Here is a 21,351-nt window from a genome sequence, read left to right as displayed (position 1 = left end):
GAAATTATGAAGCACTTTATGAAGTTGCTGGAAACTTGCAAATGGTTATGTTGGATAAATTGAAATAAGATTATAAATACAAAAGATTCTGCAGATGCTGGATATCTTGAACAACACACAGGAGATGAACTGAGGCTGTGGTCTGCAACTAATGGGTAGGAGTGATGACTGGCTTCATGGCTGTGCACTCACTTGCCTGAAATATACAAAATGCTGGAGGAACTCAGTGGGCCAGACAGCATCTATGAAAAAGAGTACAGTCGCCATTTTGGACCGAGACCCTTCACTTCAGTAACTTCAGTTTTGAATGTCATTTACTTACTTTTTAATTGTTAGCACGATTTGCTTTTTTGCACACTGGGTGTTCGAATGCATTTTAATGTGTTCTATTGCGCTTCCGTGTTTTGTGGCCTCCCATAGGGAAACGAATCTCGAGGTTGTATTTACTTTCCTAATAAATGAACTTTGAAGGGTCTCGGTCTGAAGCGTTTGGAGGGGCTGAATGGTCGTTTGTTCAGGGTGAAAAGTGGTCGCAATTCTGTCCAATGACCGTGGCAGACTTGTCAATCAGTTCAGGCATGATTGACGTTTTTGCGTAGGAGAGAATTAACCAATGAGGTAGAGGTAGAGGTGGGACTTGGCATCGTCGGTTGGAGAGAGTCCACGTTTGAATCACCGGCGTGTTGGTGATTTGAGTGTGAAGTATTGGTGCTAGAGTTTATTGGAATTCCAGCGTGGTACCAATATATATTGATATTGTAGTTAAATAAAATATAAGATCAGCATGTCTCCCGTCGGCAAAATGCTAATCAGCGCGACAGGAGAGCCCGCAGGCCCGAACCGACTGCGCTGGAATCTGAGCAAACAGCAAATCGAGGAGGAGGCCCAGGCCATAATGTGCAGGACGAAGCAGGTGTACGATCGCGTTGGCTCGCTCGACCTGGCCGAGGTGACCTACGAGAATACGCTGAAGGAACTGGCCGACATCGAGGTGGAATACACAGGTGAGGTGGGGGGTGGAGGGCGAATGTTTCGGGGATTGTAACGCCCTGAAATTTAATGAGGTGACTCATTCATTAATTTAGCAGCAACATCACTGGAATCAAAACATCACCAGGTGCCTTGATTAGCTTCTGTTTATTAAGCGAGTGTTGCATATTGAAATTTTATTAATGACTGCACAACTCTCCCTGTGATCTTGGACCTGCTGGCTTGGTTTAAGTATACAGTGATAGTATTCTGAAAGAAATTGAATGCAGACTGGGAAAGAAGCATCAGAACGTTATAGAATTAGTGGAACTGGCAGATGTGGCCTAGTGATAGTACCGCCACTCCGGAGAGTTGAGTGCAAAATCTGGGCTCAGTTGTATTCTATTGGATTAGCCAGCCCTTGGCAGCCCTTACGTGTTAAGTACCGGTACATGTTTTGAGTATAGGTGACTGTATCTCTGGTGACTTGCTCACCGTAATTATTAACTAGTTTAGTTGCCTCACAACTTGAGTCCCAGGTTAATTCCTAAATTTGAATCCATGGTTGTCTGTGTGGAATTTGTACATTTTCCCCCATGACGGAGCATTTCTCCTGCTTGTGCTGGTGGGTTAAGTGGTGCCTGTAAGTTACTTTGTAGAATGGTGACAAAAGGTATCGAAAGGGAATTGATGGGTAGCTGAGAGTAAGTTGCAGGACGGCATGTAAAAAGTGGGAAATTGCTGGCCTCTTGTTTGGTATCATGTATTTATCCTTTTATCCCAAGGTTGAAAAAGTCTTTATCATGGAAACCCAAGAGACTTCAAGTGCTTTAATTCATTCTTGATGCAAGGTATCAGCTCAAAACACTGTCTCCAGATGCTGATCTCCAGAAGCTTGTTTCCTGAAGTTTGATTTTGATGAGAGCAACCACAAATGGCCAATATCTATTTCTTATCATATTGCTGTGTGTTGAAGTGTTTTTGCCTGCTCACTACAATGATTGCATTTCAAAAAAAATTACAGGTTGCAAATGGAGTTTGAGAATACCTAAGTCCACATATACTACGTAACTGCATAACTTCATCAGAGAAGGTTCTGCAAAGTGCTATTTAGAGTTGATGGGCAGAATGCCATCCTTGAGGCTGTTAATAGTTGAAATTGAAGATGACAGAGCCGTGGTGAGGGAGAGCTGACTAATTGGATTATTTTTAATTTTCTAGTTGAAGAGTCAATACAAACAGACCGAAAGACCTGCCTGCAAATTATAAACTTAAATATTATGCTGATAGCTTGGATTTCATCAAGCACTACAGGACAGAAACAGGCCCTTCAGCCCATCTAGTCAATGCCAACCTGTTTTACTGCCTAGTTCTATGTACCTACACCCAGACCATAGCTCTCCATACTTCCCTCATCCATGTACCTATCCAAACTCCTAATTCATTGAGTTTGTTGGATCAAAACCACCTATGAGCATGAAAGTATGCCCATCTGTAGAATTAAAAGTCAATTAGGCTGGATTCAGAAATTGGTTCAAAGTTAGGAAAGCATTGTTAATTTGGTCGTTTTATCCGCAATTTAAAAAAAATCTCCTTTTGGAAAAGAAACAAAAGCAAAAGGAGTATTATCCATTGTGTCAGCCATGACTGACATGCCTCATAAAATGATATCAGATTGCACTGAAAGAAAAAGAAAGCTCGCCTGTTGAATTAGCTGACTTCACTTCAACGCTTGATGGTGTCTTGCATTTCATTGAGTCACAAAGCATGGAAGGAACCAGCTTATATTGGTACCAACTCTTTGATATAGCTTTTCAATATACTCTCAATCGCCTGCTTTTCCCATTTTCTTTTTGTTTACAGATTATTGCAAAAACCTTTGTAAATTACTATTGAATATATTTTCATTATCCTTTCAGGTATTGAATTCCGTATTATAACAATATAGTACTGAAAGCTACCTCCAAATCCAGTGTCTGCCTTTTGGATTTGTTTTTAACCAATTATTTAAATCTGAGGTCACCAGCAATTTGTATAAGTAGGAAGCAAATTTTCCTTGTCTACTGTACTGTCTCGGATAGAAAGGACTAAAATCTGGATAGGAAATTAATAAATCCCAATATAAATAATTTTTGTATACTGGATGAAATTGTATTTATTGTACTATAGTTTTTCATTTGTGCCATCTTGTATGCTGCTTGCAGAGTTGAATTAGTCTACATTTTTAACCAGAAAATCATCTAAAAATTAATTTATGACTTTAACTCATGATCTTTTGGGCTTGTTTGCATGCAGAGATGTAAATAGCAGTACAGCAAGCTCTTTAGGGAATAGTTGGGATGCCAACAATGTTGGGATGCCATATTGATTACGTCTGTACTGAATTCACTATCACCTGTGCCTCATTTGTCAGTGCAGTATTCAGTTTATGCTGGCGATTTGTAGCTAAGCCTGAAGACCATAATCTAGCCTGTATGCATGGAGTCAAGTTGTCAGCAGATGGTACCGTGATGAAAGGGAAAATCTGCCTGCTGAATATTCAGTCTTTGACCACTGGTGCTGCTTGTACAAATCATTATTTCTTTCAGTGTCACAGGTGCCAGATCATTGCAATAGATGCCCTTTATTTCAACTTGCATCCATAATATTCTATTGCAAACTAATGCATACACATTGTGCATGAGCAAACTCTATTATTAGTACCTAAAATACAATTATTTTTACTGAATAGGGAGAAATGTCACACTGTTCATTTGTACTGTAAATAGCATAAAGAAAATTCAGTGGTGATCCCATCAAATTGATTGTTGTATCTAGAAAGCATTGTTCAAAATGGTTTGTTTTGTGGAAATACCTTTGTAAGCAATAGACTAGACATTCTATTATTTTGTGTAGAGATCACTGTTGATAGGAGATTTTACCTCTGTCTCTCCGTGGCTTTGTTGGACAAAAAGGTCAGAGGTTATGTTAGTTTTCACATTATATAGTGTAACCAAGAGATTAAATGAAAGTTACCTAATTGCCTGCACTCACCTAAATATGCTATGTACGTTATGAATGAGTTTTCATTGTATCACTTTAAATAAAGTTTCAACAATTTATAACTTAGATTTTCCATGAGAATTGATGATTTTTAATGATCCTCATTTAATGAAGGAGTCCAAGCTTGCATGCAGCAATACCCATGCAATATTCAAGCATGGGGTGGTAAATGGTAAATAACATTTGCATTACACAAGTGTTAGACCTCGAGTGGCATGTTGCTGCTATTGGTAGTTCAGTGTCTTGTGGCTCAAGTGACCTAGGTTCGATACTGATCTTTAGTGCCATCTGTGTGGAGTTTGCCAGTTCTCTGTGAATGTGTGGAATTCATTCTCCTGGGTGCTGTGGTTTCCTACAGGTGATTAGAGGATGACAATAAATGTTCATGATGCCTACTTCTCAAAATAGGCAATACAGTAGATCAGCCAGAAACATCAACTATCATCAATTTCAAAGTTGTAATGATAAACCCGAAGAAATATGCAGATACTGGAAATCTAAAACAACACAAAATTCTGGAGGAACTCAGCCAGTCAGCCAGCATCTATGGAAATGAATACACAGTGGACATTTGGGGCCAACAGCCTTCTTCAGGACTGAGAAGGAAGGAGGAAGACACCAGGAGGAAAAAGGTGGGGGGGGGGGGGCGGAAAGGGCTAGCAGGAAGGTGACTGGTGAAGCCAGGTGGTGGGAATGGTCAAGGGCTGGAGAAGAAGGAATCTGATTGGAGAGGAGAGTTGATCGAAGTAGAAAGGGAAGGAGAGGAGGACCAAGGGGCAGTTAAGAAGAAATAAAGGGTCAGAGTGGGGAATAGAGGAAGAGGGTAAAGATATTTTCCCGCTGGAAGGAGAAATTGCTATTCATGCTATCAGGTTGGAGACTGTCCAGAAGAATGTAAGATATTGCTCCTCCACCCTGAGCGTGGCCTTACCTTGGCACAAGAGGAGGCCATGGACTGATATTTCAAAACGGGAAAGGGAATCAGAATTAAAATGTTCGGCCATTGAGAAGTTCAGCTTGTGGTGGGGAGAGCGGCGGTGCTAGATGAAGCGGTCCCCCAATTTATGACGGGTCTCGGCCACGTAGAGGAAGCCACAGTGGGAGCACAGGACGCAGTAGATGACCCCAGCAGGTTCGCAGGTGAAGTGTTGCCTCATTTGGAAGGATTCCTTGGGGCCTTGAATGGATGCGAGGGACGAGGTGTCTGGCCAGGTGTAGCACTTGGGTTGCTTGCAGGGATAAGTGCTGGGAGGAAGATTAGTGGGGAGGGTCGAATGGGTCGGAATTGTGGAGGAAGTGATCCCTGTGGAAAGCAGGAATGGGAGGGAGGCAAAGATGTGTTTAGTGGTGGGATCCCTTTGGAGATTATGGAAGTTGTGGAAGATGATGTGTTGAATGCAGAGGCTGATGGGGTGGTGGATAAGGACAAAAAGAACTCTATTAAGGCAGCGGCAAGATGGGTGTGTGCAGATCATTTCTTGGCATTTCTGTCTGAGTTGCTATAAAGTTGGAAAGTGTCTGCTTGAGCTCATGTGAGGAAGCTATCTGTTTATGTTCTAAGACTTCCTTTCTGTCAATAAGCCCATATCCTTTTATTCCATGGTGAATGCTTATCTTGAAATGACGAACTGAAATAACAAAGTATGGAAGTTAAGAGCAGTAAGAATGCCCTTCCCAATGAACTGTGCATTATACTAGATTTTTCTCTTAATATCTCTCTAGTGTAATGGAAGATTGCTTTGTTGAATGCTTTGGATCTAATATTGAGATATTGTTTGCTATTTCAGTTCAGCGGAATATTCTTGACTTCCCACAACATGTTTCTCCTTGCAAAGAAGTTCGGGCTGCAAGCACTGAGGCAGATAAACGGTTATCTGAATTTGATGTGGAGATGAGCATGAGAGAAGATGTTTACCAGAGAATTGTTGCTCTTCAGGTGAGAAATGACACACGTTGAATAAAGTATGGGGGTGCTGAAGAAAATTTTAGGCCACTTTTATTTTGCAAGATTCCTTTTTTGATAGTTCTACAAATATTAGTTTCAAAAGTATTGTCAGAGCATTATACTTAGTTTTTTATATTTCTTCAGTTGATTCCAGCTCAATGGGCTAAGGAATGCTTCAGCTGATGAGAATAAGTGGACATGGCTCATGATGGCCCTAGTAATTTACAACAGTATTTTTTGAGTAATTTTCCATAGATGAGTAGCTTGCTGGGATATCAGATAGTTACAGAACTGAAGACAACAGGGAAAACACCTCCTTTTGTTTAGCATGAACCAGTCTCTTTTGGTTTGCTTTGAACATTGGTACTGACTCTGGGGTTTGTGTTCCCATTTTAGACACCATAATAGCTCTTTTTTTCTAAAACCATGAACATCTCACTTTTGTGATATTATCATATTCTTCAGAGTGGATTTGCTGATACACTTCAGATAGAGTGCTTGTCTACTCTAACATAATTACTTTATACCTGTTTGCTTCTACATCGTGGGGTCATGGGTTAGATAGATAGATAGATAGATACTTTATTCATCCCCATGGGGAAATTCAACTTTTTTTCCAATGTCCCATACACTTGCTGTAGCAAAACTAATTACATACAATACTTAACTCAGTAAAAAAAAATATGATATGCATCTAAATCACCGTCTCAAAAAGCATTAATAGCTTTAAAAAGTTCTTAAGTCCTGGAGGTAGAATTGTAAAGCCTAATGGCATTGGGGAGTATTGACCTCTTCATCCTGTCTGAGGAGCATTGCATCGATAGTAACCTGTCACTGAAACTGCTTCTCTGTCTCTGGATGGTGCTATGTAGAGGATGTTCAGAGTTATCCATAATTGACCGTAGCCTACTCAGCGCCCTTCGTTCAGCTACCGATGTTAAACTCTCCAGTCCTTTGCCCACGACAGAGCCCGCCTTCCTTACCAGCTTATCAAGACGTGAGGCGTCCCTCTTCTTATACTGACATTCAGGATTATAAAGCATAATCTAAGCTGGCATTGCTGTATTTGAGGAAATGTTGCACTTTTGGAAGCGTCATTCAACAATTATATTCTCAGTAAATCAGTTATGGTTCCTTTGATCGCTTGCTTTGTTACTTGGATAAGTGTGGAAATTATAGATCTAATACATGCTGACGAGCACTGAGCCCACCCCGTGGTGGTGCATGCATTTATCAGACCAAAACCAATCCGGGCCCGCCCAGTAGCTTTGGTGACTCTCAAGTTTCTCACATTGAGCTGAAAAGATGAATGTCAATACTAAAATCAGTATTTCTCCAGATGTCTTGATTTCCCCATCATTCAGTAGGATCAAAGTAGGTTAATTGGTCTGTGACCTTTATTTCATTTACACTTACAGTCTTAGAGTTGTACAGCACAGAAAAGGGATCCTTAGCCTAATTTGATCATGACAACCAAGATGCCCATCTGAACTAGTCCCATTTCCTTGCTTTGAACCCATATCTCCCTAAACATTTGCAATCCACATACTTGTCCAAATGTCTTTTATATATTGTTATTGGTCCTGCCTCAACTGCTTCCTTTGGCAGTTCATTCCATATATGTGCCACCCTCAGTCTGCATAGTTTTCCCAAAATATTGTGTAAATATTTGTTAGTGTAAATAATATAATTAGCATTGGCTTCACTTATAAGTTATTAGGTAAACAGGATTTGTTGGAGAATGATTTGGTGACGGTAAGTGTTATATCCTGCAGTAATCTCTGAAGTAAAGTGTTCTAACTTTGGAATAAAGGATCCTAATTGTCACTGTTCCAGCTGACAAATCAGTAAAAATTATGCTCATGTAAAAAATGCTTTTTGTCTGTATGAAGATATTTTCTAGATTCCTTTATATAGTAACGTAAATTCATTTAAAATGATTCTTTGCTTCTAGTCACTCTGGAGGTTTCTTTTCTCCCTCAGGATAAATGTCAAGCTGAAGATCTACGGCCAGAAGCTAAGCGCTACATGGAAAGACTGTTGAAATTAGGAAAAAGAAATGGACTCCATTTGTATAAAGAGAAGCAAGAGGTAAATGGCAGTAAAATTGTGGCATTTATAGATATTTAATCAAAATGAGAATGCTAGTAAATAATGCAGGATTAATATCAATATAAGCGGGAGTAATATGCTCTTTTTGTAGTCGTATTGGGGGGACATGGGTAAAAGTTAAAAACGTGTCACTACCCAGCACATATGAACCGTCTGCCATTCTTGGAGAGATGAGTTTCCTTTAGTTAATATATACGTCAGGCTCTTGCAATGCTTTTGGGAGCTGATTATAAAGCTAACCACAGCTCCTGTTTTTTCCAGGCAAGAAACTAAATTAAAATATGATGAAGGGTCTCAGCCAGAAACGTCAATCCCTCCACAGATGCTGCCTGCCCTGCTGAGATTCTCCAACATTTTGTGTGTTGATCTGGATTTCCAGCATCTGCAGAATCTCTTGTGTTTAAAATGAAAATCTTGATGATCCCAATGAGTAGTTATTCGCAGAAATATTATGTAAAATTAACCCAAGTAACTTGGAAGTAACTGGTACACCAGCTAATATTTAACTGAACATCGAAGAGAAATGGCATATTGGAACTTCTGGTTCCATTGTCAGTGTAACTTTTGGTTCGGCTAGCAGCATAATCCAGGGGAAAACAGCCCTCGGCCTGGCCAAACTTAAGAAATCTTGTTTAGGTGGATGCTGCACGATGTGTCCCCTGTTACAAATCAGTACCACAAAATAACAAATAGTTTAATGTGATTTAACGATTGTGCTTTATAATTCCTAATTTGACTATATGGTAAGTGAAGAATGAAAAAAAAGAAAAGGGCCCATTCGCATGAAACAGTCTAATGTGCAACATTGGAGCTCATGGTTCAGTCCACTGGTTCCCTGTCGACCTCCCCTGAGCATAACCGACCCTCACTCCAAGTCCACTCTGTCCGGCGGTCTGCCAACTCTCTCCATTCACGTCTTCTTTCCACATCTCTCCCCGGCAAAAGACCACGAAATCCTTGCTCCCAGAACCTCAAGAAAGAACAACCTGCCTCTCATTGGCTAACATACATTCCAAAGGTCCCGTCATCTCTAGTCATAACCCAAACATTGCTGCTGCAGAGAAACCATTACCTTAGCAATGAAACATTACAGAGAGGCCATTACATCAGTATCACATTACTTGGATTTTTCTGCTAGGTCTCCAGGAAATTCATCTTTATTAATGGCTTTCTAATTGGGGCACTAGATCTTCCTGTACTGTCAAATGTTCTATTTAAATACTTTATTCAGGAATGTACAATATTCCTAAAATATTGGGAATTGCTAGTGAAAGGACTTAACGTGATTTATTTTGTGCTTCAGGAGATCAAAGCTATCAAGAAGAAAATCAGTACTTTATGCATAGACTTCTGCAAGAACCTGAATGAGAATACCACGTGCCTGGAGTTTACACAGGATGAACTCGGTGAGTTCATCCTGAATTGGAATTTATCCCTAATAATAACTAATGAAACTGTATTTATACATTTAGTGAGCCCACTATTTCAAGCTTAAGATCATGAATCTACAGACCTATGGATTTAATTCTGTGGTGTGTATATGTATAGTTTTGATCCATTGTTAGTTGGAGCATTCATTGTCATTTTTTAGAAGTGTGGTGAGATAAAACAATCTTATCTACACAGTCATTTAAAAAAACGAGCATTGAAAGAAGTCAGTGAGTCGTGCAGTATCTGTGGAGTTACAGAGGACTGCAGCACAGAAATGGACCCTTTGGCCGATCTAGTTATGTACGAAGCTATTATTCTGCCTAGTGCCATTGACTCGTACCTTGACCTCAGCCCTCCACATCCCCACCCATCCATATATTTATCCAAGCATCTCTTAAAAGGTATAACTTGATGCTTCTTATGAAGACTATATCAGACTGAGAAAAAATCTAAAAAATTACTGATATATAGCAGTATGAAGGCTGTTAGGTGATAGGTGGAGCCAGATGGGAGAAGATCATGGATAGGTGCAACCAGGAGTGTAGAGGGATGAACAAATGGACAAGAAAATGGTGAAGAAGTGAGTAAGTGTGGGTAACCCAAATCATCAATTATATTATAGAGTTGAAAGTGAAATATGAGATGCTTTCTTCTGATATGTGTGTATCTTCTCCCTAGTTAAGGGGAGATAGGCCAAGGGCAGACAAGTCACTGTAGGAGTGGGGAGGAGATTTAAATTGATATGCAGCTAGAAGTTTGAGATGGCCATCTGTTGCTTCCACAGATGATGTTTGACCTAATGAGTAATTTGAGTGTTTTTTTTTGGTTCTTGATTTCTGCATTTGCTATCTCTCTTGATTTCATACTCTGTGGCCTTGCTGTGAGTTTTTGTTGCCTTTATACACTTAGTGGCCACTTTATTAGGTATCTCCTATACCTTATAAAGTGGCCACTGAGTATATGTTTGTGGACTCCTTTTATAGCCCATCCACTTCAAGGTTTGACGTGTGTACAGAAATACTCTTCTGAATATCACTGTTGTTGAGTTAACTGTCTCCTTTCTGTCAGCTTGAACCATCTGTTTGTCTGGTACTAATGCTCGTTCCATGGTCAAAGTCACTTGGATTAGATTTCTTCCCCATTCTGATGTTTGGTCTGAACTGAACCTTTTGTCCATGTTTACATGCTTTAATACAGTAAATTGCTGCCAAATGATTGGCTAATTATATATTAATGGACAGGGGTACAGATGTACCTAATAAAGCGACAACTTACAGATTAAACTATCCAGCTGGACTTCTCCATTTAACAAATATTCTTGTACTGTTGTGATACACTCAGTTCATCATTTGAAATTGCTTTTATTCAGATATTAGGGAAAATATTATCGAATGTTAGCCTTGGTTCATTTGTATGTTGTCTATTTTCTTCCCTTAATGAGGAAGATTATATTTCTTTCAATCCTGAGGACCCTCTATCTTATCCAAGTGGCTGTGTTTTATGTATACCTGGATTATTTCAATATATGGACATGAAACTGAACCCATGTCTTACTCCTTTGTTTTTTTCAGACCATGTTTTAAAGCAGAGATAGTAATTCTGTGCCTGTTTTGCTAGTGAAATACTGAAACCAATAAAGTTCAAAGTACAATTATTATCAAAGTGCATATATCTGAATGTACAACCCCAAGATTCATTTTCTTGCAGATATTCACAGTAAATACAAAGAAATACAATAGAATCAATGATTGACCACACACAAGAAGACAAACAGCCCATGCACAAAATACAACAAACTGCAAATGCAACAAATGAATAAAAAAAGCAATAAGTATCAATAACATGAGATGAAGAGTCTTTGAAAGTGAGCCCATAGATTCTGGGAACAGTTCAGTGTTGGGGGTAGGTGAAGTTATCCCCTCTGGTTCAAGTGCCTGATGGTTGAGGGACAATAACTGTTCCTAAACTTGGTGATGTGGGTCCTGAGGCTCCTACCATCTTGATGGCAGCAGTGAGAAGAGAGCATGGCCAGGATGGTGGTGGTGGGGGGTGGTCCCTGATGATGGATGCTGCTTTCCTGCAACATCATCCGATGTAGATGTGCTCAATGGTGGGGAGGGCTTCACCAGTGATGGACTGGGTTGTTGGCTTTTCTGTTCAAGGGCATTGGTGTTTTCATACCAGGCCATGATGTAATCAGTCAATATATTTGTTATGCTTTGTAACTCCAAAGCATTAAAAACTAATCGAAAGGTAAACAAGGGAGCTAAGTCATTTACTTCGATTTTACTTTAAACGAGGCACATGCATATTATGTGGGGTGATGATGTATGCCATTCACATACTTTGTACATGTAACCATAATGAATTACTTAAACAACAAAGAATGCTTAATCAAACAATATTTACAATATTACTTAAATATTATTAAATACACAATGCTCTCCATTGCACATCTATAAAAGTTTGTCTAATTTTCAGATGACATGCTGAATCTGTGCAAACTTCTAATAAAGTAGGGCACTGCCGTGCTTTCCTACAGCAGTGTGTAGAGTTTCCTGCAACTGTTTGATTAAATTAAGATTACTTGATGCAGATTAGAGAATAATTGAGACTCTCTTCATATCACTGAATGAGTTTAGCAGCTTTTCCAGAGGCCAAACCTATGTTTCTCGTTTGAATCAATTGTTCGATCTTTTATTATATATTGAGTAAGTAATATAAATACTGAGTTTTATTGAAGTGATTTTTGGCTTTGATGTTGATAATGGCATATTGTGCTTCTAGGTGGTCTCCCTGATGACTTTATCAGTGGTTTGGAGAAAACAGAAACTGGGAAGCTAAAGGTGACACTAAAATATCCACATTATTTTCCCTTAATGAAGAAGTGTTATGTCCCAGAAACCAGGAAGAAGATGGAACAAGCCTTCAACTCCCGTTGTATGAAGGTAGGCTAGGCTTTATTTGATGACGTCTGTTCACTAAAAGAGAATTTACAGCACAAAAACTGGCAAGTTGATCTGCCCTGTTGTTTATTTGTTTCCGCTAACCTTTCATTATTTCTTTCTGGTGCATGATTATTTCCTGTTAAATACACGTATTCTGTTTGCGTCAGCCAATGCATCCTTTCTACTTTCCAATTAAGGAACGTTATGTTAAATCTCTTATTAATGCCTCTACTTCTGTTTAATATAAATACCATTACCACTTTTTTATCATTAGTATGTTTACGCTCCATATTAAGCCTGTCCTCCTTTGAAGTTCTTAAATGACGTATCTATTTTAGTAACGTCTAATATTTGCAAGATTGTTTTTTTTAACTGTTCACCTTGAATGCCCAAAAGATATACTTGTAACTATGTAGATAGAGGGTGTTGTTTCTATTAGAGTTAAGTCATTTCCCTCTACCCATGCAGTTTATTGCACATGCCCAATAAATTCCCTATGATTCTTTCCTGCTCTTAATTTACACTAGCAAATGGTTTATAGTAGCCAGATAAATCCACCAGCAGGTTATTGGGACATGGAAGGAAATCAAAATACCTAGATGAAGCTAATGCAATTGTGTGGAGAACATGCAAACTCTGCACAGACAGCATCTGAGGTAAGTATCAAACTCTCGATTCTAAAACTATAAGGTATCAGCCCCGCCCCCACAGGAAAGTGTCATTCCTTTCTAGTAATATTCCTTATTTTAAACACTTACGTTAATTTTTTCCATAAAATCTCTCAGGTATGCAATCTATATGTTGTAGCTGCACTCAGAACATTACACAGCTCAGGAACAGGCCCTTTGGGCCACAATTTGAAACATTGTACCTTGCACTCCCCACCCAGAATCTCTAAATTGTAATCAACAGGAGTGTAGTATGACTTCTGTATTCCCCTCCTGTCACAAAGTAGAGTCCCATTGTCATTGGAATGTAGGATCTTTCTGTTCTGCATAACTAAGTATTCTACAGTCGGCCCTCCTTATCCACGGGTTCCGCATGTGCGAATTCAACCAACCGCAAATCAAGAAAACCTGGAAGTGCTCTTCCAGCACTTCCTGTTTGAGCATTACAGACTTTTTTTTCTTGTCATTATTCCTTAAACAATGCAGTATAACAACTGTTTCATAGCATTTACATTGTATTAGGTATTATAAGTAATCTAGAGATGATTTAAAGTATACGGGAGGATGTGCATAGGTTACCATGGATCGGGATCGAAAAAAATTGGAAGTTCTCTTACTATGTAAGTTGGAACAGGTATATCCGGTATTATTTAGTGTCAGTTAGTCAAACGTTTGTCTTAGTATATAGTATATATTTTACCTTTCTGTGCATATAAAACACTTAAGAACATATGTCTCAGCGCTGGGCCAGTGACAGACCACTTACGAGCACGCTCTCCATCTGTGCCTGGTTGATGTGGAGGATCAAAAACCCAAAACCCAATAATTCAACCATTGTGTTGCTTAGTAATAATTGTAGCTTTCATCGGGGCAGGGCCTTTCTCACTTTATCCTTTAAAATTGTTTCGATCATTGACCGACTGTAGCCTAACGCTTTTCCAATGACCGGTGGTGTTTCACCTCTTTCTGATCGCTTTATTATTTCCACTTTATTTTCAGTCGTGATTGTGATTATTTTTGTGAACAGAAACACTATGGATTCAGAGCTCCGCCGCCGGGTCCTAATGTGTTAACCTCTGAGACAGGTTAAATAAGGTCTGGGGTTCTGCTCGGTCCTAAGGTCCACCGCATTGAGACAGGTTGAATAAGGAACTTGAGCATCTGTGTTTTTCGGTATCCGCGAGGGGTCCTGGAACCAATCCCTCGTGGATAAGGAGGGCCAACTGTACATTAAAAATTCAGCAAGTAGCTTCAAAACATGATTGGGCATAGCAAGGATGTAGAGGCGCTTGTATTACTTAGTGCTTTAGTATAAAGACTTAAGGAAATTTTTTCTTTTGTTGATCTAGGACAACACAGATATCCTTAAAGAAGTGGTGGCACTTCGTAAAAAGAAATCGGCCCTCCTGAACTTCAAGACCCACTCAGATTTTGTGCTAGAAATGAACATGGCTAAGAACAGCAAGAATGTCACTGTCTTTCTTGGTAATTAATGTGATTAGAATATAAGATACAGGGAGTCAATGGAATGTATTTTTGTTTAAGGATCTACAACATACATGTTGTATGTTGGCATGGAAGCCTCTACAATCTACCAAGTGAAAATGCTCAAAACTTAATTTAATTTGTAATGGGCCTGATACTGTACGTAGTAGTTGTTGTAACTTTGCAGCTTAATACAGTAGAATTGCTGTACTGAAAAACAAAGTGACTTAGTGTTGAAGTTAAGAACTGTTGCCACTTGCGGACAGCGTTGTTCAAATTATAAATTCTGAAATGAATGATCTTCCTAAAACCTTGACTGCTATTTTGCAAGATCAAGTAATTTTGTAAATAGATTTGGTTATCTTCCTGGCAGGAATGGTTCAGAGGCACTATGAAGGCCATGAGAATTTGCCTATCTACTGCCCTATTCCTATCTACTGCCCTTTTGGTCGTGACAATTGTTATCTGGCTAAATTGATCCCTAAAGGATCAAGATGCAAACTCTTTTAATAAAATGCTTTAAATTTTCAATCTGTTTTTCTAATTTTTTTGCACACCAGCCAGAATCACTGTTACTCTGTCTATACTGACACCAACCAATGAATCTGAGATTTTATCTCTTCATGGGGTATGGTTGCCCCTGATAAGACTGGCATTTATTTTTCACCTTTTAATAGTTTGAACTGAGAGGCAATTCAGTGTCATTTGTATTAATGGGTTTGGTGTGTGTAGGTGGAATGGCAATTTTTATTGTTTACAAATGCAGTTCGCCAAGGAAGTAGAAATGAGTCTTGTGTTTTCATGAAGAGACCATTTTTGTTCATCTGGCTTCAGTGCATCTAAATCTTTATATTGTGTTTCAGATGAACTAGCAAGGAAACTAAAACCACTTGCTGACGAGGAAAGGGCAGTTATCTTGGACCTGAAGAAGGAAGAATGTGCAAAGCGACAACTGGATTTTGATGATATTATAAATGCCTGGGATTTACGGTACTACATGAACCAGGTGGAGGAGGTGAAGTATTGTGTGGACCAGAACCTGCTGAAGGAGTATTTTCCCATGGAAGTGGTAACAACTGGCCTGATGAGTATCTATCAGGAACTGCTAGGATTGACCTTCGAGCTTGTTGAGAATGAACCTGTATGGCACGAGGATGTAAAGTTGTACTCTGTGAAAGACACAGCATCTGGAGAGCTGTTGGGACAATTCTACTTAGATTTGTACCCAAGGTAATTTACAAGTATATTCATTCAGAGTATAGAAAATCTGAACCAAATTCAGATGTTATTGTCATAAACTTAGCTAGATTCCTTTGCCCAGTTTGCAACAGATCAAGTAGACCAGAAAGATTGAAGTTTGTGGTCTGTGCTGAGTGAAGGTTGCAAGTTTAGATCTGGTTATATTTTCATAAAGATTAGTTGTAGAGGTCCTGGTTCTCCATGAAGCAGTAAGAAATGGGATAAATTTAGATATCATCAGAATGGAGCCATAGAGAATGAAGAATGTGACATATAGCATGTAGTTTTGAAGTAGAAGAACTGAAAGCACAGAACATTAATAACTGTGGAATTGTATCAATAAATTAGAGGACAGCAAAGAATAGAGTTGGGGATAATCATGGATGAATAATAAGAGAACTGTTCCATATCCTTAAAGAAGGAAAAGGCTTGAAAAGAAGTGTTCAAAATTCAAATGATTATAAATTCAGTGTGACACATTTTTTTGTTCAAGTCAATTGTGGAAATGATTAGAGGTATTCTGCTAGCAGTTGTATTTAATTATAAGTGGTGACATTAGCTGTTGGGAGATATTTGTGTTAAGTTAACGATGTATGTATTTACAGGGAAGGGAAATATGGACATGCTGCCTGTTTTGGACTTCAGCCAGGCTGCTTATTACCAGATAATACAAGGCAAATCACAGTAGCTGCTATGGTCGCAAACTTCACTAAGCCAACTCCCAGTGCTCCATCTTTACTTCAGCACGATGAGGTTGAAACCTACTTCCATGAGTTTGGTCATGTGATGCATCAAATCTGCTCCCAGGTGAGATATCCATCAATGGCCTATTGCTGTAGTAATAGTGGCTGTCCACTTCCTAAACCAATTTGCCATGCTTCATATGTGGGGCTAGACTGTTTATTGCTAGTTTATTTGATTATTGGATAATATTGCCTGAACCTGCTTGTACTCTGTGGCCATACGTGTGGTTCCCAATTAAAGCCAGTGGATTTCAATATAGAATGTGAACAGTTTTATATGGTGTTGCGCTTCGATTTAATTACTGTTATTAATTATTGAACGTAGAAATGATCTGTCTCCTTTGCTTTAAATGTTAGCTACAAACAAGGCCAGCTAATTCCAGATGAGTAGATCTTAAAATGGGTATTTTCTTAATGTTCTTTGGCCTTCATATGTAAGTGTGACTTTGACAAAAAAAACTCAAATTTAGTCCATGCTGGCTCTCTAGAGAACAATACAGTTAGTCCTATTTCCCCCCACTCTATCCATTTGCCTCTGAAAGTTTATTCCTTTGTAGTGTCTATCCAATTTACTTCTGAGTTCACTGTTTCCTTTTGCATCCATCACCTTCCAGGCAACAAGTTCTAGATCATTACTATTTTTTTGTGGGTGGAAGGTGGGGGGGTTCCCCCCCTTTACCCTGAACTGCCGTGTCCAAATCCTTCCCCTTATAATTGTAGCCTTAACTAATAGAACATCTTATGTCTACCTTATTTAAATCTATCATAAACCAGTAAGACCATAAGACATAGGAGCAGAATTAGGCCATTCAACCCATCGAGTCTGCTCCACCATTCTGCGGTGGCTGATCCCAGATCCCACTCAACCCTATATACCTGCCTTCTCACCATATTCTTTGAGGCCCTGACTGATCAGGAAACAATCAACTTCTGCCTTACATATGCGCATGGACTTGGCCTCCACCACAGTCTGTGGCAGAGTATTCCATAGATTTACTACTCTTTGGCTAAAAAAAAATGTCCTTGCCTCTGTTCTAAAGGGTTGCCCCTCAATTTTGAGGCTGTGCCCTCTATTTCTGAATACCCCCATCACAGAAAACATTCTCTATACATCCTCCCTATCTCGTCCTTTCAACGTTCAGTAGGTTTCAATGAGATTCCCCCCCCCCCACATTCTTATAAATTCCAGTTACAAATTCCAGTGCCAAATGCTCCTCATATCTTAACCCCTTCATTCCCTAAATCATCCTCGTGAATCTCCTCTGGACTCTCTCCAAAGATAACATATTCTTTCTGAGATATGGGGCCCAGAATTGTTGACAATTCTCAAGTGCAGCAGCACACCACCTGCTAACCACTTTTGCTTAAAAGAGAACAACTCTAGTTCTCTCAGCAGGACCTGTCATTAAAATTCCCCATCCCTGGAGTTTTTCATCTCCACTTCTTCCTCGAGTCCTTTGTATCTTTTTTAAGGTTTAGAGACCAAAATGGGACTTGTAGTGCAGTTGCACCCTAAATGGAGTTTTACATAGAATAGCTTCCTTTAATTTCTACTGAATGATTCCAGCCATGAAGCACTTGATACTGTGCACTTAGCTACAGTATCTGATGCTTCATAACTAGAATCATTCATCAGTAAAAATGAAAGGAAGTTATCCTTTGTAAAACTGCATTGACTATTGGTCCTATTTTCTGAGCTAACTAGTTACTAGTTTCTCAGTGTGTCCTGGCATCTTCCAAAAAAAAAACCTCGGGTCTGTCTTTTCCTTCAAACTCTACATTGACCCTCCTGCACTCCAAAGATGCATACTTAACATGAGACATGCGAGACTGCAGATGCTGGAAGCTGCAGCACAAAACAAGCTGCTGGAAGAACTTGGGTTCAGCAAGAAATGGACAGTTGTCACTTAGTGTCAAGGCACTTCATGTGGACTGATATCTGCGTTACACTTCTCTGTAATATATTCCATTAGAAAATCTATCTATTGTATTGCAGTCAATAACCATGATTTGGAACTCCTCAGATGCCATAGTGGAATGTGAGTTCAAGTTTTTGGATTTTGGATGTATTTTCTAGATTTGTGACAATTAAATAAATAACATAATCTCTGTACTATGAATTCGGATGCTACCAATTCTAACAAAAGGCCTTCAACCTGAAGGTTGTATTCACTTTCTCTCACCATAGTTGCTACCTGACCTGGTAACTTATAGCATTTTCTGATTTTTTTTTTTAAATTTAGATTTGTATTTACAAGTATTCAGTGTTTTGCTTTAGCATTATAGTATCAGTATTCCCATACCTTGTTTGCTAGGAGTCATAGCAAAATATGAACAACTGGCGTAACTTGTACCTGATTTTCCATCCCCCACTTGTCTCATCATCTCTGTCAAATGTAAAGGTGTGGACATTTGCTGGCAAGATTGGCATTAATGCCCACTCTTGAAACTGAACTGAGTGACAGCTAGGCTATTTCAGAGAGCAGTTAAAAGGTAATTGCAATAATATCTGGAGTTGTATTGTGACTAAACTAGGTATGGACAGTAGATTTTTCTTTCTTAAAAGCCTAGAGCCAGTTAGATTTATAAAGTGAAAAGCAGTGTGGGAGAAAATAAATATAATTTATTTAATTAACAATTTAAATTCCCCTGTTTCTGAGGTGGAATTTGTATTTGTGAATCTGGACCATCACTATTACCTTACTAGATTGCTTATCCAGTACTGTAACCTCTTTGCTATTATATTTACTTTTTCACAACTTCAGACAAAATACACATAGAAGTTTTGTACTTCATATCTCAAAATGTTCTATTTTAGTTTTGATTATTGGGGAGAAGAAAGTTTCTTTCCAACCCATGCATTTGATTGGTAGTGCTCATTACCACTCATAGTATGTATAAAGAGAAAATGGAGACTGAAAGCTGTCCAATCGAATTAGCAGGAGGAAGGTTTCCTTTAAAACCTTGTGTGGTCCATTTCACAATGTTGCCATTGCCAGTGGTGGCTTTAAAGGTGATTCTTCTGCTGCTCTTGATTCTGTAGAGTAGTACTTTTACACTTAAAATTAGCATAAATGGTGCACCAGTGCTCCAGCTTGTCAGCTGTTCCTCATCTTATAAAAACTTTGTTTCTGACTGCTCAGTTGGTAACTCCCTTGCATCACTGGAGCTGAGCCATAGGTTGTTTGGCTTGATAAGGTGTTACCTGATTTCATCCAGTTTAACAGAAAAAGCACCTTAAATGGTGTGTATGTGTGTGAGGAAGGAAATTTGCCCCACCTGATTGCATTCAAATAGCCCCTCCTGCAAACTACAGTGTCATAATGTTCTTCACTGGTAAAATACCCTGCTGATTCTTGTGGACTGGGGAAGTTTACCAATTTTTATGAAGTTACAGGCAATATCTGATAAATTTAAAACTTATTAATCAGCACTGTGGAGCGGGAAGAAGTAATTATGTTAACCATTCTAATCCTAAATTTCATCATGTGATCATATAACAGGCTGAATTTGCCATGTTCAGTGGAACACATGTTGAGCGAGATTTTGTGGAGGCTCCCTCTCAGATGTTGGAGAACTGGGTTTGGGAAAAGGAGCCCTTACTCCGGATGTCTAGGCACTACAAGGATGGGAGTATGATCCCACAAGTTCTTCTGGACAAGCTCATTAAATCCAGACTAGCTAACGCTGGTAGGTATTGATCCCTTGTTTCACACCTGTGTAATGCATTAAATTAACAAAAGAGCAATAGTTAAGAGCTCACATGGGTTTGTTCTTCCAATTTATTATCAATTCAGCACAGTATAGGCCCTTCAAGCTGTACTGCCCAGCAACTCTTGCTTGACCCTTGTCTAATCATGGGATAATTTGGAATGATCAATTCTAAAGTAGTAACTGGTATGTCTTTGGACTGTGAGAGGAAACTCGAGTACCTGGAGAAAACCCAGACTTTCTTCGGGGAGGACGACAGACTTCTTACAGATGACATCAGAATTGAACTCTCAACTGTAATGCCCCAAGCTGTAGTAATAATGTGTTAACTGCTATGCTAGCATGGTGCCTTCGGATTAATGAAATGGCAAATATTTGTAGGTATAGTCCTGTATATGAGTGCAAAATAGTATCAGTGTTCAAAAAGTAAATGCTCTCTAACACCAAAATAGTGCTGCTCACTATTCCTAAGGGGAAGAAAAGCCCTGTGGTGTGGTGCAAGGGAAATTTTTGAAAAAATATATAAAATTTTAATGATCTTTCAACTGTCAGAACGAGTATTTGCTAATTTGGAATCTTCCTAGGGACGATCTGCCAAAAACCACCTAACTGGGGTGGGGGGAGATACAGTTCCTGGAATTGCAATTTACTCTAGTGCGAAATCAACTTGATGCGTATATTCTTCGCCCAGTTTTGTGCCTCCTTTGACAAGAATTGAAATCTGTATTGAATAGGTTATGTATTGGGGTTGAGAGGGATAATAAATCAGCTAAGATGGAATGGCAGAGAATGGCATGAATGGGCTGAATGGCCTAATTCTGCTCCTGCTGCTTTGTCTTATGATATTTGACAAATCTGTGGCCCTGACATTGTCCAAGTTTGAGTGCCCATTCCAGTAAAATGACAATTCTTTTTATCAAAAACAAAGCCAAAATACTGGAACTCAGCAGCGTTTTATATTTTACGTTGTTTTGGATTTAATTGTTGGCACCTGAGCATTTGAAGTTTATTTCTGATGCCTTGGAAAAGTCTTTATTTGGCTGCTTTTCCGTGCATTC

The 21,351-nt window shown here is 39.1% G+C and overlaps 1 protein-coding gene across 2 annotated transcripts in view; it reads left to right on the top strand.

Moving 5' to 3' along the window:
• LOC140739823 (thimet oligopeptidase-like) overlaps positions 1-21,351 on the top strand; it is a 46,623-nt gene that overhangs the window by 7,745 nt on the left and 17,527 nt on the right. The window contains exons 1-9 of one of the 2 annotated variants that reach the window (XM_073068384.1): positions 625-1,004; positions 5,799-5,947; positions 7,940-8,047; positions 9,372-9,474; positions 12,287-12,447; positions 14,465-14,600; positions 15,464-15,830; positions 16,445-16,646; positions 20,086-20,272. In XM_073068384.1, coding sequence (XP_072924485.1) covers positions 785-1,004; positions 5,799-5,947; positions 7,940-8,047; positions 9,372-9,474; positions 12,287-12,447; positions 14,465-14,600; positions 15,464-15,830; positions 16,445-16,646; positions 20,086-20,272 — 1,633 coding nt within the window. In that variant the 5' untranslated portion in view covers positions 625-784. Of the gene's footprint in view, positions 1-624; positions 1,005-5,798; positions 5,948-7,939; positions 8,048-9,371; positions 9,475-12,286; positions 12,448-14,464; positions 14,601-15,463; positions 15,831-16,444; positions 16,647-20,085; positions 20,273-21,351 lie in introns of those variants that run through there. The other variant, XM_073068385.1, reaches the window with a different exon arrangement.

The sequence above is a fragment of the Hemitrygon akajei genome, chromosome 16, assembly GCF_048418815.1.
Source record: "Hemitrygon akajei chromosome 16, sHemAka1.3, whole genome shotgun sequence".
Classification (NCBI taxonomy): Eukaryota; Metazoa; Chordata; class Chondrichthyes; order Myliobatiformes; family Dasyatidae; genus Hemitrygon; species Hemitrygon akajei.
Note: the sequence above shows the minus strand (reverse complement) of the source record. Positions and strands in the feature narration are given on the sequence as shown.